We start from the raw sequence: 20,403 nt of genomic DNA, 5'->3' as shown, positions 1-20,403 counted from the left end.
AAACCAATCTTTCCATGCTCACTTGACTGACATTGGTTCCCATTGGAATGGGAATTTCCAAGGGCAGTGGGTTTGGATTGAGGATTGAAAACATCCCTGAATAACAGGCAGGGACCATGGCCCAAACATTCCAAGAGTCCCACAGCAAGGGTGGAAGGGCCACCGCTGGATGACACTGCTGAGGCTCATCAGCAAATCCCAGGAATGTTGGTTTCCTGGGAATCAGAAGCTTTCCAAACCCATCAAAGACCCTCAGAATTTTTTCCCAATCCTGTTCCAGTTTTCCAGCTTCCATGGAACTTTTTTCCCGTGACAAACCAAGCTTTACATGCTCACTTGTCTTCTCTGGTGACTGACATTGGTTCCCATTGGAACGGGAATTTCTTGTGGGTTTGGATTGAGGATTGAAAACATCCCTGAACAACAGGCAGGGACCATGGCCCAAACATTCCAAGAGCCCCACAGCAAGGGTGGGAGGGACACCTCTGGATGACACCACCAAGGCTCATCAGCAAATCCCAGGAATGTTGGTTTCCTGGGAATCAGAAGCTCACAGCCCCCTTCCCAAACCCATCAAAGACCCTCGGAATGATTCCCAATCCTATTCCAGTTTTCCAGCTTCTCTATGGAACTGGAAAACTTTTTTCCCGTGACAAACCAATCTTTCCATGCTCACTTGACTGACATTGGTTCCCATTGGAACGGGAATTTCTTGTGGGTTTGGATTGAGGATTGAAAACATCCCTGAACAACAGGCAGGGACCATGGATTGGGATTTCGCCAAAACTCCTGATTTTTTATATCAAAAACTGGGAACCAGTTGGAAAAGTCCAAGTTCAAAGGTAAATGCCTTAAGGAAAAAAAAAAAAAAGTATTCTAATAGGGAAAAAATAGAAATAAAGGGGAAAAAAAAAAAACCAAACCAAATCTGGTTATTCTTTTAGCTTGTTTATGTTTTGTTAAGTTATATCTTGGAACAAAATTCCCAAATAACCTGGATGTGACCCCTACTTAACCCAGACACCAAAGTCACCACAGGACAGCCAGGTCAGCTCCAAAACCAACCCAAAACCAGGCCTAAAAATAAACCAGAGTTGCTGAAACCGACTAAAAAACAACCACAGCAAACCCAAAACATCCAGACCAAATCTGAGTGCCGCTTTTCCCGGGATATCAGCTAAGATGGATCCATCAGCCCCTTCCCCAAGAGCTGAGCAGGGAGAAAACCCCGGGAATGCCCGACAAAGGCACCTTTTCCAGTAAAACTGGGATAAACCTTGCCCAGGAGATCCTGGAAACAAAGCCCAGCTCCTTTGTGAGGGTGGGACAGAGATGCCCTCGGTGGTGCTGTGGTTTGGATGTGTCGGACAAAGCTTTTCCTGGAAACCCAATCCGTTGTCAGGAGATGGTGGGAGCAAGATTTATGGAAAACCACTAATTATACTGCCAGGGCTGAGAACATTCCTCATTCCTTCTTATCTATTTTACTTTTATTTTTTCCCCCTCTCTTGTCAGCTCAATTCTGTTTCCTTGTGTTTTTAGGAATTTGGGAGCAGGGATTTGTAAATGCACGTGCAAAAATATTTTTTTTCTTGGAAGTTTCCAGTCAATCCTAAAGGAACGAGGACTTGGAAATCCAGGAGAAGGGCAGAGGAGACTCACCTGGGCTCAGTTAGCCATGATGTGTTTCACAAAAGCTGGGAAAAAAGGATCAGTTATCCTACGGGAAACATAATTAACCTTTCATAGGTGGGGTTTATCAGAAAAGTTACGGAGCCAGAATTGTCTAAAAATTTGGAAATTTCGCCCCAGATTTTCCCATGGATTTGAACTTTCTTGGGAATATTTTAGGAAGGGTTTCAGGGGTCCCACCCACCTTCGTAGTTGATGCAGCCGTTGGCATCTTCCTGCCCAGCCATCAATTTATCCACTTCCTCCTCAGTCAGCCTCTCCCCTGCACGGAAAACAAAATCCCCGGATCAAAATCCCTGATTTAGGAATTTAGGAAGCTCCTGAGGAACACAAATGGGAGTGAGAGAGAAGAGGGGGACGTTTCTCCTGGCAGGAATTTGGGGTGCTGACCATGGGATAAGCTCATTTTGGAATTGCAGACTTGATCCAAATTCCAAGCTTGACTCAAATCTAGGTCCAAATTTGAGAATAAATTTGATCCCAAATCCAGAAAGACAGGGAAAATATGGAAATTCGCAGGATATTATGGGCACAACTCATTTTCCTAAGAATAATTTGATCTAAGTGCCGAATATTGAAGGTTTGGGTCAGTTTTAACCAAGTCCTGATGAAAAAAGTGAAAACTCAGTTTCCCGCTGAGTTTGAGATTCTGGAAGACTCCAAGGTCAAGTTTGGGATTATTGGTATGGATCAGTGATGGATTTAATTAAATCTAATTTTATTATTTAAATATTTGGTGCCTATTGGTTTGTAAATCTTCATTTTGGTGAAGAAGAACAGAGACAAACCAAGGGAATCGTTGGGGTTGGAAATTCTGGGATGATTTATGGAAATTAAATAATTATTGGAGAAATCCAACACAACAGGAAGGAGGGAGAGGAGAGGAGAAGGAAGGGATGGAAACTCCTCTTGGAAACACAGAAAAATGGGGACAAACCAAGGAATAGCTGGGGTTGGAAATTCTGGGATCATTTATGGAAATTTAATATTTATTGGAGAAATCCAACACAACAGGAAGGAGGGAGGGAGAGGAGAAGGAAGGGATGGAAACACAGAAAAATGGGGACAAACCAAGGGAATCGTTGGGATTGGAAATTCTGGGATGATTTATGGAAATTTAATATTTATTGGAGAAATCCAACACAACAGGAAGGAGGGAGAGGAGAGGAGAAGGAAGGGATGGAAACTCCTCTTGGAAACACAGAAAAATGGGGACAAACCAAGGGAATCGTTGGGATTGGCAATGTTGGGATGATTTATGGAAATTAAATAATTATTGGAGAAATCCAACACAACAGGAAGGAGGGAGAGGAGAGGAGAAGGAAGGGATGGAAACACCTCTTGGAAACACAGAAAAATGGGGACAAACCAAGGGAATGATTGGGATTGGAAATTCTGGGATCATTTATGGAAATTTTATTGGAGAAATCCAACACAACAGGAAGGAGGGAGAGGAGAGGAGAAGGAAGGGATGGAAACTCCTCTTGGAAGTGCAGAAAAATGGGGACAAACCAAGGGAATCGTTGGGGTTGGAAATTCTGGGATGATTTATGGAAATTAAATAATTATTGGAGAAATCCAACACAACAGGAAGGAGGGAGAGGAGAAGGAAGGGATGGAAACTCCTCTTGGAAACACAGAAAAATGGGGACAAACCAAGGGAATCGTTGGGGTTGGAAATTCTGGGATCATTTTATGGTGATGGGAACAAGATATTTTATAGGAGAACTAAAACATGAAGGGAAAAGAGGGAGGGAGAAAAGGAGGGATGGAAATTCCCGCCCAGGGCAGGTTTTCCTCACCCAGCGTGGCCAGGACGTGGCGGAGCTCGGCTCCCATGACCGTCCCGTTGCCTTCCTTGTCGAACACCCGGAGCCCTTCCACGAAATCCTCGTAGGTTCCCGTGTCCTTGGTCTTGGCAATGTGCTGGAGCATGGGCAGGAAGGTCTCGAAGTCGATCATCTTGGAATTCATCTCTGGAAAAACCCAGGGGAAACGGAGGGTTTGGGGGGATTCTGGGAATAATGATGGGATACCCACCACAGGGTGGAAGATCTGCAGCGATAAATTTGGAAAAAAGGAGAAAAGAACCTGGAAATGGAAGCTTGGGGGGATTCTGGGAATAATGATGGGATACCCACCACAGGGTGGAAGATCTGCAGAGATAAATTTTGGAAAAAAGGAGAAAAGAACCCGGAAATGGAAGTTTGGGGGGATTCTGGGAATAATGATGGGATACCCACCACAGGGTGGAAGATCTGCAGTGATAAATTTGGAAAAAAGGAGAAAAGAACCTGGAAATGGAAGCTTGGGGGGATTCTGGGAATAAAGATGGGATACCCTCCGTGGGGAGGGAAGATCTGTGGTGATAAATTTTGGATAAAAGGAGAGAAGAACCTGGAAATGGAAGCTTGGGGGGATTCTGGGAGAGCTGGGAATTAACCATGGGATTTCCACTGTGAGGGCAGAACTGTGGTGATAAATGTTGGATAAAAGGAGAAAAAAACCTGGAAATGGAAGTTTTGGGGGATTCTGGGAATAATGATGGGATACCCTCCGTGGGGAGGGAAGATCTGTGGTGATAAATTTTGGATAAAAGGAGAAAAGAACCCGGAAATGGAAGTTTTGGGGGAGAGTTGGGCATTAACTACAGGATATCCACAGTGAGGGCAGAACTGTGGTGATAAATGTTGGATAAAGGGAGAAAAGAGCCTGGAAATGGAAGTTTTGGGGGATTCTGGGAATAACAATGGGATACTCACCATGGGTGGAAGATCTGTGGTGAAAAATGTTGGATAAAAGGAGAAAAGAGTGTGGAAATGGAAGCTTGGGGGGATTCTGGGAGAGTTGGGAATTAACCATGGGATATCCACTGTGAGGGCAGAACTGTGGTGATAAATGTTGGATAAAAGGAGGAAAAAACCTGAAAATGGAAGTTTTGGGGGATTCTGGGCAAGTTGGGAATAACGATGGGATACCCACCATGGAAGGGAAGGTCCGTGGTGATAAATGTTGGATAAAAGGAGAGAAGAGTGTGGAAATGGAAGGTTTGTTGGATTCTGGGAGAGCTGGGAATTAATCATGGGATTTCCACTGTGAGGGCAGAACTGTGGTGATAAATGTTGGATAAAAGGAAAAAAAGAGCCTGGAAATGGAAGTTTTGGGGGATTCTGGGAGAGTTGGGAATAACCATGGGTGGAAGATCTGTGGTGATAAATGTCAGATAAAAGGAAAAAAAGAGCCTGGAAATGGAAGTTTTGGGGGATTCTGGGAGAGTTGGGAATAACAATGGAATATCCAGCATGAGCACAGAAATGTGGGGATAAACATTGGATAAAAGGGAGAGAAGAACATGGAAATATGGAATACAGAAGGATATCACTGCAGTCATTACAGGCCTTCCCACCCATCTTTTGTGGAACAATCCATGTCCTTACATCCAGGTTATCCCTTTGTTTCTCTGGATGTGTTGGAAATAATCAGTGTTTTTAGGAAAACCACGTGAATTCCTCCATAAATGCAATTTTAAAAGGCAAAAAATTTGTCATTTTGAAACACCCTGATGCCCAGGGCTGTTAAATTAATTAATTCCCCTCAATTTGGGACAATTATCTTGACTTCCAGACCAATTTTTCTTCCCTTTCTGCTGGCAATTTCAGAGGCTGCTCCGTATCCTGAGTTACTTCTTACTTAGAAAATGGAGACCTCACTTTCTCCAGGAAAAATTCTGGGAAAACAAACGGAGGAGGCCACCAACCTTCAGGTTTGGGTCTGCCAAGCAACTTCATGACCTCAGCCTGGGTCGGGTTCTGCCCCAAAGCCCTCAGGACGTCTCCACATTGGGCGTAGGTGATTTTCATCTCCGACTTGGGGGTCCGGTCGAAAAGGGAAAACGCTTCCTTAAATTCTGGAAGGGAAAAATGTCAGGAGAAATTCATTCTGTGCTACCTTGGATAAAAGATAAACTCAATAGAAACCTTTCCCTCGCTAACTGCCTGGCTGTTTCATTTTGTGGTTTGGGAAAAATTTGGATGAGCTTTGTTATCTCCGATGTTTGTGTTCCTCCTTCCCCGCGTTTTCCGGTTCCACCGCGGGATGGAATCGGGGAGGTCAAATGCTTCTCCCGTGGTATTTCCGTGTCTGTTACCATCAGAAAGTGTGGAAAACAGGAGAAATCATTGCCTTGGGAGCGTTCCAGCTGCTCAGGAGCGCTCAGGAAGGCCCAGGAACCAACAGCAGCTCTGGGGATGGGAGAAGCGGATTTTGGATTAAACGTTGGATACTTGGAGAGCGCTGGCCCAGTGCCTGGAGCTCCAGGAGCACCTCTAGGAGCTGGGAATGAGCTGTGACAGGAAAAACACTGCGGTTGTCACCCTACACGCTGTGTGTTGGTGGGGGAGGGTGAAGGTGTGTGGAAAACCTTATCCCAGAATCCCAGGATGGGCTGGGTTGGAAGGGACCAGAGTGGGAGAGTTGGTGGCTCCTCCGTGCTCCAGCAGGGCCATCCCGGAGCACAGGGCTCAGGATTGTGCCCAGGTCAATCTGGAATGTCCCCGGGAGGAGACTCCAACCCCTCTCTGGGCTCTGCTCAGGGCTGGGCACTGCCCAGGGCAGGAGTTCTGCCTCCTGTGCCGGGAGAATTCCTGGGATCGGTCCCTGCCCGTGGCTCTGGTGCCACAGCTGGGGGCCTGGAGCACAGCCTGGCCCTGCTGTGACCCTCCCTGCACCCAGGGACACCAAGGGACAGCCAGGGACAGACAGGGACAGACAGGGACACACAGGGACACACAGGGACACCCAGGACACCCAGGGACAGCCAGGGACACACAGGGACACACAGGGACAGACAGGGACACACAGGGACAGACAGGGACACCCAGGGACAGCCAGGGACAGACAGGGACAGACAGGGACAGACAGGGACAGACAGGGACAGCCAGGGACACACAGGGACACACAGGGACACACAGGGACAGACAGGGACACACAGGGACAGACAGGGACACACAGGGACACACAGGGACAGCCAGGGACAGCCAGGGACAGACAGGGACACACAGGGACACCCAGGGACAGACAGGGACACACAGGGACAGCCAGGGACACACAGGGACACACAGGGACAGACAGGGACACACAGGGACACACAGGGACACTCAGGGACACACAGGGACACCCAGGGACAGACAGGGACAGACAGGGACAGACAGGGACAGCCAGGGACAGACAGGGACACACAGGGACAGCCAGGGACAGACAGGGACACACAGGGACACACAGGGACAGCCAGGGACACACAGGGACAGACAGGGACACACAGGGACACACAGGGACAGGCAGGGACACACAGGGACACACAGGGACACACAGGGACAGACAGGGACAGACAGGGACACACAGGGACAGACAGGGACACTGAGGACACCTGAGACACCCAGGACAGCCAGGGACACCAGGACAGACAGGGACACACAGGGACACACAGGGACACACAGGGACAGACAGGGACAGCCAGGGACAGACAGGGACACACAGGGACAGACAAGCATACACAGGGACAGACTGGGACACACAGGGACACCTGAGACACCCAGGGACACCCAGAGATACACAGGGACAGACAGGGACACTCAGTGAACACCCAGGGACACCCAAGGATAGAACAGGGACAGACAGGGACACCCAGGGACAGCCAGGGACAGACAGGGACACCCAGGGACACCCAGGGACAGCCAGGGACACACAGGGACAGCCAGGGACACCCATCACTGAGGCCCCTCTCACTGTGGCTCCTCTCCAGGCTGAGCAGCCCCAGCTCCCTCAGCCTTTCCTGGGCACAGAGCTGCTCCAGGCCCTTGCTCAGCTCCAGGAGCTCCTGTCCCTGCTGTGCTGAGGAGGATCCAGAGCTGGACACAGCACCCAGAGGTGCCTCCAGGGCTGAGCACAGGGAACAGGGTTTGCTGTTCCCTCAGGAACCGGGAACAGGCCAGATCTCCAGAGAGGTTCAGAGGTTTCCCATCTCCCTAAATGGAATCCCTCATGACTGGGAGGAGCAGGATCTTGGCAAGAGCATTCCCATGGGAAAAGTTCTCGGTCCCACCACTGATTTCGTGTGGATGTGGTGCTTGAGGGCACTGGCAGTGTTGGGGTAAAGGTTGGGATCAATTGTTTTAAGGGTCTTTCCCAAATGGAATGATTCCATGATTCTCATGCAGGATTCAGCAGACACTTCCCCAGACTCTCCGGTTCCTCCGGCTCTCCTTTCCCTGCTGGAATTGCAGGGTCAGGGGAGGATCCCAGGGAGCAGCAGCAACAGCCTGTTATCCTTTACTGTTATCCTTTAACTTCATCCTTTATCCTTTAACTTCATCCTTTATCCTTTAACTTCATCCTTTATCCTTTTATTTTATCCTTTATCCTTTATCGTTTATCTTCATCCTTTATCCTTTAACTTCATCCTTTATCCTTTTTTATTTATCCTTTACTGTTATCCTTTAACTTCATCCTTTATCCTTTAACTTCATCCTTTATCCTTTTATTTTATCCTTTATCCTTTATCCTTTAACTTCATCCTTTATCCTTTTATTTTATTCTTTAACTTCATCCTTTATCCTTTTATTTTATCCTTTATCCTTTATTTTATCCTTCATCCTTTATCCTTTAACTTCATCCTTTATCCTTTTATTTTATCCTTTATCCTTTATCCTTTAATTTTATCCTTATCCTTTATCCTTTAACTTCATCCTTTATCCTTTTATTTATTCTTTAACTTCATCCTTTATCCTTTATTTTATCCTTTATCCTTTATCCTTTATCCTTTATCCTTATCCTTTATCCTTTATCCTTTATCCTTTATCCTTTAACTTCATCCTTTATCCTTTTATTTTATTCTTTAACTTCATCCTTTATCCTTTAATTTTATCCCTAATCCTTTAACTTCACCGTTATCCTTGACTTCCCACTGCACCATCCACAACTGATCCCAAAAATCCCTTTGGCTTTAAATCCCTGGATCTGGCCCTTGTGCTGCTGTTGCGTTTCCACCTTTATTTCTGTCCCACGTTTCCAAACTCTGGGAATTTATCCTCTTTTCCCTAAATCCTGATTCGTTCAACCATTCAGCCACACACTCTGCACCCCAGATTTTCTCCATCTTCCCCAATTCCTTCTCTTTATTCCGTCTCCCCCTTTTCCTTTTCCTTTTCCTTTTCCTTTTCCTTTTCCTTTTCCTTTTCCTTTTCCTTTTTTTCCTTTTCCTTTTCCTTTTCCTTCCTTTTCCTTTTCCTTTTCCTTTTCCTTTTCCTTTTCCTTTTCCTTTCCCTTTCCCTTTTCCTTTTCCTTTTCCCTTTTCCCTTTCCTTTTCCCTTTCCCTTTCCCTTTCCCTTTCCCTTTCCCTTTCCTTTCCCTTTCCTTTCCCTTTCCTTTCCCTTTCCCTTTCCTTTCCCTTTCCTTTCCCTTTTCCTTTCCTTTCCCTTTTCCTTTCCTTTCCTTTCCCTTTCCTTTCCTTTCCTTTCCTTTCCGTTTCCTTTCCTTTCCTTTCCTTTCCTTTCCTTTCCTTTCCTTTCCTTCCTTTCCTTTCCTTTTTTCCTTTTTCCTTTCCTTTTCCCTTTTTCCCTTTTCCTTCCTTTCCTCTCCTTCCCGCCCTTTTTTCCCCTCCTTCCCCTTTCCCTTTTCCTCTTTTCCCCTTTTTCCCTTCCTTATTTCCTTCCCCCTTTTTCCCCCTCCCCTTTCCTATCCCCCTTTCCCCCTTTCCTTTCCTTTTCCCCTTTTCCTTTTCCTTTTTCCTTTTCCCCTTTTCCCCCCTTTCCCTTTTTTCCTTTTTTTTTTTTCCCTTCCCCCCCGTTTTTCCCCCTTCCCCTTTTCCCCCCCCCCTTGCCCCTTTTCCTCCCCCTTCCTCCTTTTTTTCCACCTTTCCTTTCTTTCCTTTCCCTTTCCTTTCCTTCCGTCCCTTTCCTTTCCCTTCCTTCCTTTCCCCCTTTCCTTTCCTTTCCTTTCCTTTCCCCCTTTCCTTTCCTTCCTTTCCTTTCCTTTCCTTCCTTTCCTTTCCTTTCCTTTCCTTTCCTTCCTTTCCTTTCCTTTCCTTTCCTTTCCCCCCGTTCCTTTCCTTTTCCCCCTTTCCTTTCTTCCTTTCCTTTCCTTTCCTTCCTTTCCTTTCCTTTCCTTTCCTTTCCTTTCCTTTTCTTTCCTTTCCTTTCCTTCCTTTCTTTCCTTTCCTTTCCTTTCCCCTTTCTTTCCTTTCCTTTCCTTTCCTCCTCCTCCTTTCCTTTCCTTTCCTTGTCCTTTCCTTTCCTTTCCTTCCCTCTTTCCTTTCCCTCCTTTCCTTTCCCTTTCCTTTCCACCCCTTTCCTTCCTTCCTTTCCCTCTGTCCTTCCTCCTTTGACTTTTGCTGGATTTTCCTCTCCTCCTTTCTCCCTGCTTTTCCATTTTAATCATTCCGCTCCAAATTTCCTCATTTCCTTCTTCATCCAACACTTCCAAACAACACTGAACCTTCTCATTTGGCACTAATCAACATTCCCTTGTTTTCCCCTTTCCGCTTTCCTCCCTTTCCTCCTCTCCCTGCCCCTCTCTGCTGATTTTCCCTCCTGTCCCCGATCCCTTTCCAGCCCCTCATTCCAGCAGAGGGCAATCGTGGATTTTCCTGGGCTCTTGCTGACAGAGGAATGGGGGCAGAGACCCCTTCCCAGCTCCTTTCCCGGGGGTCTCACAACAAGACGGGTGAGGAAAAATTGGGAATATTCCCAGTTCCCTCAGCTCCTCATCCACCACCACTCTCCAGCTCCCTGGGACCGTCTCCTGAAGATTCCCAACCCAGCAAAATTCCTGACAGCTCAGATTTCCAAGGCTTTGATTTGGTTTTTTGGTTGTTGTGGGTTTTTTTTCCTACTGTTTTAATCTTTTCATTTGCATTTGCTGACTCCACGAAATTCCCATCCATGCACCAAAACCACCTCGGTGTCCTTTGCCCTCCCTCTGGCCAGGAACCCTCTGGATATTTTCAGATTCCCAATTCCTGCCTCTCTGCCCATCTGGAACAGCTCCTTTTTTCCCCTTTTCCGGCAATTCTGGGAGCTGAAGAGGCCCAAACCCAGAATTCAAAGCAGGGATGGGTTTCACTCGTGAGTGAGGAGCGGGACACCCCAAAAATGGGAGTGTTCCCCAAAGCTTCACCCCAGACCATCAATTCTTCTCCTGGAGCCGCATTTTGGGGACCAAACCACCCCTGAATCCTTTCAGGGCATCCTTTGCTCCACACAACCTTTTCCTTAGCAAAAAGAAAGAATTTGGGGAGTTTTAAAAGGTGCTGCAGCTTCTGTTTCTCCTCCACCACCCCCATTTGGAATCAGCTGCCAGAACCCCAATCGATGGTGATAGACCAACCCAGAGGATGGAATTTGGGAATTCCAAAGGAATTTGTCAGCTTTGGGAACATCTGACAAACTGGGAAACATCCAATCTTCCTGAGCCCCCTGGATCCTCCTGGGCCAGCAGGGAATGACAAAGGGAGGTGATAATTAAACATCTCTCCGATTGATTTTTTTTTCCCCTGCTCTAATTAACCCCTTCCCTGATCCCATTTTTTTTAGGGGATTTCCTGAGGGTTTAAAGACCAAAGGCAAATCCTGCCAGATGTTTGATTCCATCCATCGGTTATCCCATAAAACCCAGTTTTTGAGGAGAAAGGGAACAGCTGCAGCGCCAACATTCCCAGGATTTCAGGCAGGAGGGTTTGGGATCATTTTCTTGAGCCGGGACAAAGGGTTTGGAAACTGATGCTGATGTTTGGCTTTGAAAGGATAAAGAAATTCCATGCCCGGTGTTATTTGCTGGATTCGGGAGAGCTGGAACACATTAAGCTCTGATGGAAGGCAGGAAAAAATTATCTGAAGCAGAGTTGAGGGTTTTGCTTTGAAAATATTGATACTGGTGGGTTTTTTCCTCAAGAAAAACCTGTATTTGGGCTTTTTTGGGGGTGTAACTCCTGGAAATGGGACGTGAATTCCATGCTTTTCTTTTGGAGGGAAGGATTTTGAGGAGAGGAATAAAAGCCAGGAATTAAAGCTCAGCCTTCCCAAAGCTCTTCCAACATCCCAGCCCTGCTCATCCCAGCACTTTTCCCAGGGATGGATTTACTGAGCACAGAAGAGAAAAAATCTTCCTCACCTTCGATCTGGTCAGGGCTGAATTCCACCTGGATGAGACAAAAAAACAAGATAAGAAAGCTGATAAGAAGGGGGAGAATGGCTCAGATAAGAAGAAATTGGTTCAGTCCCAGTTTTATGATCCCGAAGGTTTGGGAGGATTCACCTCCCATTCCCCCCAGGTTGCTCCAAGCCCTGCCCAGCCTGGCCTTGGACATTTGGTCACAGGAGAGGTTGGGGTTGGATATTGGGATAGAATCTTCCAGAAAAGGCTGTGCAGGCCTGGCACAGCGCCCATGGCGGAGCTGGAGGCCCCATTCCTGCAGGGATTTAAGATCCACGTGGATGTGGCACTTGGGGACAACGATGGCCTTGGCAGTGCTGGGTTAATTGCTGGATCTGACAATTTTTGAGGATTTTTCTACCCTAAATGGGTCCAGAACTCATTCCCCTTTTTCCTTGGAAGGACATCAGGATGGTTTCCCTTGGGAATTTTTTTTTTTGTGGGAAATATCCCAGCAAAAGGGATCTTCTTCTTCAGAGCTGAGTTTTCCTTGGTATTTTTTTTCCCAGGGAATGGAGCGTTTTTAGGAAAAAACACGTGAATTCCTCTATAAATGCAATTTTAAAAGGCAAAAAATTTTGTCGTTTAAAGCCAGGACATTTCCACCCAGGCCTCTCTCTCCCTAGGGCTCCCAGTGCTGAGGTTTGGTCCAAATCCATGTGGGAGACAGAGAAATTCCCATTTTTCTCCTGCCCTGATGTATAGACAACATTAGGGATTCCATGAGGATATCAAACCTCCGAATCCAAACTTTTCCACCAGCTTTCCTCATCTCCAGAAAGAATCCTCTGGATTCTTTCCCTGGCTTTGTCCTGGAGGCTCCAGGAGGGATCAACTCCACCCTCGGCCCTGCTGACGTCACTCACAGCTTCCAATCTCCTGGAATTTTTATCAATCCCAATAAGCCTGACATCAGTCCTGTGAATAAATCTGTTGTCACCCAGCGGTGAGGGGCTGAGCTGGGGGAGGAAGCATTTGGACAATGGAGCCCTTCCAGGAGTGAAACAACATTCCTGGTTTTTCATAGGACACCGGGGAATCCGGGGATGAGCAGCAGGGTTTGCACTCGGCCACGGCAGGGAGAGTTTGGGAGGAAGAGGAGGTTGGATTTTAGGGTTTTTTTTAAATTTATTTATTTATTTAGTTGGAGTTTTGGGGGTTCTTGGGGTTTTTGGTGGGGTTTTGTTAAAGTTGTTTGTTCGGTTTTTTTGTTGTTTTTGTTGTTGTTTTGGGGTTTTTTTTTACTGTTCCCTTGGGACTCTGCTTCAGGAGCCAGAAATGCAGGAGCTGGAAAGAGGCCAGGAAAACCATCAGGATCAGGATCCTGGGGGTTGAGGTTACATTTGGATTTCGCCATCATGCGGGGCTTTTTCTTCCACTAAAACCTTTTTAATCCTATTAACGCACAACATTCCCATCATCCCATCACTTTCCACAGTAATTATGATGGATATAAAAACTCCTCCAGCGCCCTGGGACAAACATTGATCCGGCCTCCAACAGCTCCAGCCCTCAGAAAGGAAAGGGAAGTAAAACCAGAAATCAACCCTTAATTCCAGCTTGAATTCCAAAGCAAAATACTTCAGGAATAGGAATAGGAGGCAGGATCTCTGTCAAGGTCATGCAGAGGTTGCTGCTGCCTAAAATCCCCACAAATTTGTTCCTTTTTTTTTTCTGTTTGCTCTTAAAATTCCAGAGGGCAGGAATGGATGGGATATTGGGAAGGAATTCCCGGCTGGGAGGGTGGGGAGGGAGTGGAATGGAATTCCCAGAGAGCTGTGGCTGCCCCTGGATCCATGGAAATGTCCAAGGCCAGGCTTGGATCACCCTGGGACAGTGGGAGGTGTCCCTGCCATGGAATGGGGTGGTTGGGATGATCCCTAAGGTCCCTTCCAACCCAAAATTCTGGGATTTTATCATTTTCCCAGAGTTTTTGCCCCCTTGGAAGCAGGACTGGGTTAGAGAGGGATTATTTTGGGAATGCTGCTCCGCCAGAGTTGGGAAACAAAAGCAGAGCCCTCCTGTCCCCACTTTATCCTGATATTCCATTATCCCGTTATCCTGTTATCCCGTTTTCCCAGCGCCTTTTGGGCAGCTCATTCCTGTTTATCTTCAGGACCATTCCAGGGACATTTTGAAGAGATCCAGCTCCTGGAGCTGGATTTTTAAGGAGCTGGAAGTGCCCAAGGATGGAGAGATTTCCTGGCAGTTGGAATTATCCCATCCCTGGGATGGGATTAAATTGAACATTCGATATCCCTCCCAAAACCAACCCGTTCATCCCAAGAGAAGCTTCCCTTTTCCCAGCCCTTCTGCCCATGGAATGCTCCAAGCTCTGGAGCTGAGCAGGCAAATCCAGCAGGATTCCCCATTCCTGCTGCTGCACCATCCCTGTTTTCCCCGGCTGCTCCCACCATGGATGCTTTTCCATCTTTCCATGCAGAAAAAATGAAGGAAATTTTTCCATTCCAGTATCCCAGCAGGGACAAAAAATTCCATATAGCCTTGAGATCTCAGCGCCCCACAAAAATAATTCCTGGCTGCTTTTTTTTCCCAGGAAAACATGGAAAATGTGGAAAACTCTCTATGGAAAACCGTGTCCCTTCCAGGTCCTCACGTTTCCCAGCTGTCTCCACTGGATTTTGATCCCGGTCACCAGACCTGGAGCAACGTCACCTCATCCAACTTTAGCCACTGAAATGCCGGTGCCCAAATTCCCAAATTCCCCTCATCTCCCTTTATCCCGGCGCCCAAATTCCCAAATTCCCCCCTCATCTCCCTTTATCCCGGCGCCCAAATTCCCAATTCCCTCTATCTCCCTTTATCCCGGCGCCCAATTCCCAAATTCCCCTCTCATCTCCCTTTATCCCGGTCGCTCAAATTCCCAAATTCCCCTCTCATCTCCCTTTATCCCGCGCCCAAATTCCCAAATTCCCCTCTATCTCCCTTTATCCCAGCACCCAAATTCCCAAATTCCCCCTCATCTCCCTTTATCCCGGCGCCCAAATTCCCAAATTCCCCCCTCATCTCCCTTTATCCGGCCCCAAATTCCCAAATTCCCCTCTCATCTCCCTTTATCCCAGTGCCCAAATTCCCAAATTCCCCTCTCATCTCCCTTTATCCCGCGCCCAAATTCCCAAATTCCCCTCTCATCTCCCTTTATCCCGGTGCCCAAATTCCCAAATTCCCCCTTATCTCCCTTTATCCCAGCGCCCAAATTCCCAAATTCCCCCCTCATCTCCCTTTATCCCAGCACCCAAATTCCCAAATTCCCCCTCATCTCCCTTTATCCCGCGCCCAAATTCCCAAATTCCCCTCATCTCCCTTTATCCCGCGCCCAAATTCCCCCCTCATCTCCTTTATCCCGCGCCCAAATTCCCAAATTCCCCCTCATCTCCCTTTATCCCAGGCCCAAATTCCCCCTCATCTCCCTTTTTCCCGGCGCCCAAATTCCCAAATTCCCCCTCATCTCCCTTTATCCCAGCGCCCAAATTCCCAAATTCCCCCCTCATCTCCATTTATCCCGGCGCCCAAATTCCCAAATTCCCCCTCATCTCCCTTTATCCCAGCACCTAAATTCCCAAATTCCCCCCTTATCTCCCTTTATCCCGGTGCCCAAATTCCCAAATTCCCCCTCATCTCCCTTTATCCCAGTGCCCAAATTCCCAAATTCCCCCCTCATCTCCCTTTATCCCGGCGCCCAAGTTCCCAAATTCACCTCTCATCTCCCTTTATCCCAGCACCCAAATTCCCAAATTCCCCCTCATCTCCCTTTATCCCGGCGCCCAAATTCCCAAATTCCCCTCTCATCTCCCTTTATCCCGCGCCCAAATTCCCAAATTCCCCCTCATCTCCCTTTATCCCGGCGCCCAAATTCCCAAATTCCCCCCTCATCTCCCTTTATCCCGGTGCCCAAATTCCCAAATTCCCCCCTCATCTCCCTTTATCCTGGCGCCCAAATTCCCAATCCCCTCTCATCTCCCTTTATCCCGGCGCCCAAATTCCCAAATTCCCCCTTATCTTCCATTTATCCCATGCCCAAATTCCCAAATTCCTCCCTATCTCCCTTTATCCCAGCGCCCAAATTCCCAAATTCCCCCTCATCTCCCTTTATCCCGGGCCCAAATTCCCAAATTCCTCCTCATCTCCCTTTATCCCAGCGCCCAAATTCCCCCCTCATCTCCTTTATCCCGGCGCCCAAATTCCCAAATTCCCCTCTCATCTCCCTTTATCCCAGCTCAGCGTCTCCCAAGGGTGACTCAGCCCACCCAGATTTAGGAATTTGGCCCCATCCCAAGGGATGAACTTCCAGAGATTTTCTCCCTGTTCATTATTGAGGATTTAAACCAAATGATCCATTTTCCCATGGTTAAAGCTCTTTTCTGTGCCCTTAAAAATCATAAATTCATCCCATTTTTCAGATTATTTTTCATGGAAGCAAAATATTATCCTGGGAAAATGCACCTCCCTATTGAAAAGCTTCCAGGTGGGAATGAATTAAATGTATGGAAATAAAAATTTTTGTGCTACCAAACTTTTTCAGATTACAATTATTCCTCAATTGCTACAATTATCTTACAATTTATGCCTCAAAATAAAAAGTACGGGATCATCCTAGGAAAAACACTTCCTCAAAAAAATATTTTCCAAGGAATGAGCCCAACTCTTATGGAGAATAAATCCCCAAAATTTTTGGATGAGTTGCAGAAAACATCCAATTGCAGCCACTCTTGGAAATTTGGGAAATCTTTGGAATGTTGAAAATCTCGGAGCGTTGGGTAAATCCAATGGGAATGTGCGTGGGAGAAACTCCAAAAATTTGGGATAATGGCTTTAGGTAAGGGATGGATCCCACATTTAGGCCTCTGGAACTGTATCCCAACACACACAAAAACAGACCAGGAGAATCCAAAGGTGAGAGGAAAAAAATGGGGAAAATCTGATATAATTCCAGGTGCCAAATAAGATCCTGGGATCATTATCAGGACTGGGAGAGGTGAGAAAATTCCAACAAGGAGCACCTTTCCCTACCACAGGAATATTTTGATTTTGAGACTTTTTAGTAAAAAAGTAGTAGTAGTATTAAAAAATAGTTAAATTTAAAATTCCAAACACAACCAATAAAATCTGGGAATAAATAGAAATCATTTGAGACATTCCCATAAAAGGATTAATTTTGAACATTTTTTTGGATACTAGGTTGTTTTTCCCTACTTTTTTTTTATCCACGGTTTGTTAAAGCGAAGATGGATTTCACCCTGCAGTGCAGAAATTGGGATATTTGGAGAATTCCAACCCTCATAAAAGCATTTTTCCAAACATTGGGAAGGGATTCTGGGCGCCAGCAGAGATGGATTTATGGAGCAGAATTTGCACAAACAGACAAAGGCATTCCTGATAAAATTAAATTTAAATAAAAATAAATTTAAATAAAATAAATTTAAATTAAATTAAAGAATTCCCGGGAAAATTTCTCTAGGAAATGTCCCCTTCCCTTTCTATAAGTTTGGAAAAAAATGCCCCAGACTCCAACTCTGTATTTCCCAATTTTCTTGATCCAATATTTGGGAATGGGATATTCCCTGCAGGGATTGGGATTTGTTTATTATTTGGGAATTCCATACAAACTTTTAGCGCCTTCAAAGTGGGATAAGAACTTTATAATTTATATAATATTTATCATAAATGTAACCTTCAAGATTCCAAATTGTGCCAAATGGAAAAATAAACATTTCTGGGAAAAATAAGAATTTTCCCAAACAGCTGCACAGAGTAATTTTTAAAAATGCAAGAATTAATTTTTTTCCAAGATAAAAATAATAAATATGTGGAGTGTGGAATTGTTTTGATTAAAAAATAAAGATTTTATGAGTGATGCTAATTTGGGTTCGGGGTTTTTTTAACGACAACTCATCCCTGCTGCCCTTGACCCCACAGAATTCCAGTGGATATTCCCACAAAGTCCTGGCTGGAGCTCCCTGTGCCTCCAAGGGAAACAATTCCCTTCGTCCCTGTCCCGTTCCAGCTCTGGAATGCTGAGCACGGAGCTGTTGGAGAGAGCTGGATGCCATCACAAACCTCCTTCCCAAGGTCATGGAATTGTTCTGGAGTTATTCCCTTCAAAAGTTCCCCAAAACTGAATTCCTTGGGACTCGATTTCTTGATATGTTACAAATCATTGCTTTTTTTTTTTTAACCAATATATAAAGATTTACAGGGAATTTGGGATTCAAGGCTGGAAAATTCCCTTCCGGGATTTGTCCCAAATCCTGAGCTGTGGGACTTGGTGCCACGTGGGAGAGGAGAAGGATTTAATCAATGAGGAGACAACATAACTTATTCCCTTTCTCTCAAAATTCCCATGTTTTCCTGAGGGGAAACTGTTTTTTAAGGATCCAGGGATATTTATCAGTTGGGAATGTTCCCCTGGAGAGGAGAAGCTCCAGGGAGAGCTCAGAGCCCCTGGCAGGGCCTGGAGGGGCTCCAGGAGAGCTGGAGAGGGACTGGGGACAGGGATGGAGGGACAGGACACAGGGAATGGCTCCCAGTGCCAGAGGGCAGGGATGGGTGGGAGATTGGGAATTGGGAATTCCTGGCTGGGATGGAATTCCCAGAGCAGCTGTGGCTGCCCTGGATCCCTGGAAGTGCCCAAGGCCAGGCTGGAGCAGCCTGGGGCAGTGGGAGGCTCATGGAATGGGATGGGATTGAAGGTCTGTCCTAATCCAAACCATTCCAGAATTTTGGGATTCCCTGATTCTGTGATTGTCTGCTCCAAATTCCTGCTACAAAAGAGATCCCACAAAGCTCCTCTTCTTTTTCCAAAGGCAATGCCCTCTCTCAAAGGACAATTCCCAAAGGACATTCCTTTTCTCCAAAAGACAATTCCCAAAGGACAATAATTTTCCCCAAAGGACAATTCCCAAAGGACAATTCCCAAAGGACAATCCTTTTCCCTAAAGGATAATTCCCAAAGGACAATCCTTTTCCCCAAAGGACAATCCTTTTCCCCAAAGGACAATTCCCAAAGGACAATCCTTTTCCCCAAAGGACAATTCCCAAAGGACAATTCCCTTTCCCAAAGGACAATCCTTTTCCCTAAAGGACAATTCCCAAAGGACAATCCTTTCCCCCAAAGGACAATCCTTTCTCCCAAAGGACAATTCCCAAAGGACAATCCTTTTCCCTAAAGGACAATTCCCAAAGGACAATCCTTTCCCCCAAAGGACAATTCCCAAAGGAGAATCCTTTTCCCCAAAGGAGAATCATTTTCCCCAAAGGACAATCCTTTCCCCCAAAAGACAATCCTTTTCCCCGAAGGACAATTCCCAAAGGACAATTCCCAAAGGACAATCCTTTTCCCCAAAGGACAATCCTTTTCCCTAAAGGACAATTCCCAAAGGACAATCCTTTCTCCCAAAGGACAATTCCCAAAGGATAATTCCCAAAGGATAATCCTTTCCCAAAAAGGACAATCCTTTCTCCCAAAGGACAATTCCCAAAGAAGAATCCTTTCCCCCAAAGGACAATTTCCAAAGGCAATGCCTTTTCCCAAAGGACAATCCTTTTCCCTAAAGGATAATTCCCAAAGGAGAATCCTTTTCCCCAAAGGACAATCCTTTCTCCCAAAGGACAATTCCCAAAGGACAATTCCCAAAGGACAATCCTTTCCCCCAAAGGACAATTCCCAAAGGACAATCCTTTTCCCCAAAGGACAATTCCCAAAGGACAATTCCCTTTCCCAAAGGACAATCCTTTACCCCAAAGGACAATTCCCAAAGGAGAATCATTTTCCCCAAAGGACAATCCTTTTCCCCAAAGGACAATTCCCAAAGGACAATCCTTTTCCCCAAAGGACAATCCTTTCCCCCAAAGGACAAAGCCCCACCAAGAATTCCTCCTGTGCCTTGCAGAGTTTATCCCTCACGGGACATTCACGTTTTGGCACAAACCCAAATCCCAGCTAATTTTTGAGGATTCCAACTCCCCGTATCCAACTCCTCCACCATCTCCAGCACCACCACAGCATCCATCCACCTACTTTGACCGAAGCTGGGTTAAACTCCACTTCTTTTTTGGGCTCTGGTTCCGCCGGTTTGGGCGCTGGTTTGGGCTCCTCCTTCTTAGGCTCGGGCGCCTTCTTAGGCTCGGGCTTCTTGGGAGCCATGGCTGCTGTGGGAAGGAGAGCTGGGCAGGGTGGGAAAGGCAGGAAAGAGGAGCTGCTGCAGGAAAAGCCCCGGCTGGAGGGCTGGAGTGGGTCTTTATCCCCTCTGGAAGTGCCCCATTGTCCCTCCCAGAGCCGTCACATGCCACTGCTCACAATGGGGCCACGGCTATAAAAGGACAAGACTGGCCCCGGCTATTTTGGACCCTGCCCTTGGATCCGGCATTGTTCCCAATTAACACTTCCATGGAAAAAGAGATTTTGGGGGGGTTTAGGCCGAGCCTGGCGCCGGCTCAAACATTTTTGCAGGGCAGGGACAAGGGGGAGGATCACGATCCAGGTGC

At 46.6% G+C, this 20,403-nt stretch overlaps 1 protein-coding gene across 1 annotated transcript; it reads right to left on the bottom strand.

Moving 5' to 3' along the window:
- Nucleotides 1-1,668: 1,668 nt before the first annotated feature.
- On the bottom strand, nucleotides 1,669-20,062 carry MYL3 (myosin light chain 3). Its single transcript, XM_064703758.1, has 6 exons — nucleotides 19,937-20,062; nucleotides 11,857-11,884; nucleotides 5,450-5,599; nucleotides 3,495-3,668; nucleotides 1,877-1,954; nucleotides 1,669-1,697 (listed from the first exon to the last, which is right to left on the bottom strand). The coding sequence occupies exons 1-6, from the start codon at nucleotides 20,060-20,062 to the stop codon at nucleotides 1,669-1,671; spliced, it is 585 nt and encodes a 194-aa protein (XP_064559828.1).
- Between the last annotated feature and the right edge of the window lie 341 nt (nucleotides 20,063-20,403).

This window comes from Zonotrichia leucophrys, chromosome 2, assembly GCF_028769735.1.
Source record: "Zonotrichia leucophrys gambelii isolate GWCS_2022_RI chromosome 2, RI_Zleu_2.0, whole genome shotgun sequence".
Taxonomy (NCBI): domain Eukaryota; kingdom Metazoa; phylum Chordata; class Aves; order Passeriformes; family Passerellidae; genus Zonotrichia; species Zonotrichia leucophrys.
The sequence above is the reverse complement of the archived record's forward strand: the minus strand, read 5'-3'. Positions and strand labels throughout refer to the sequence as shown.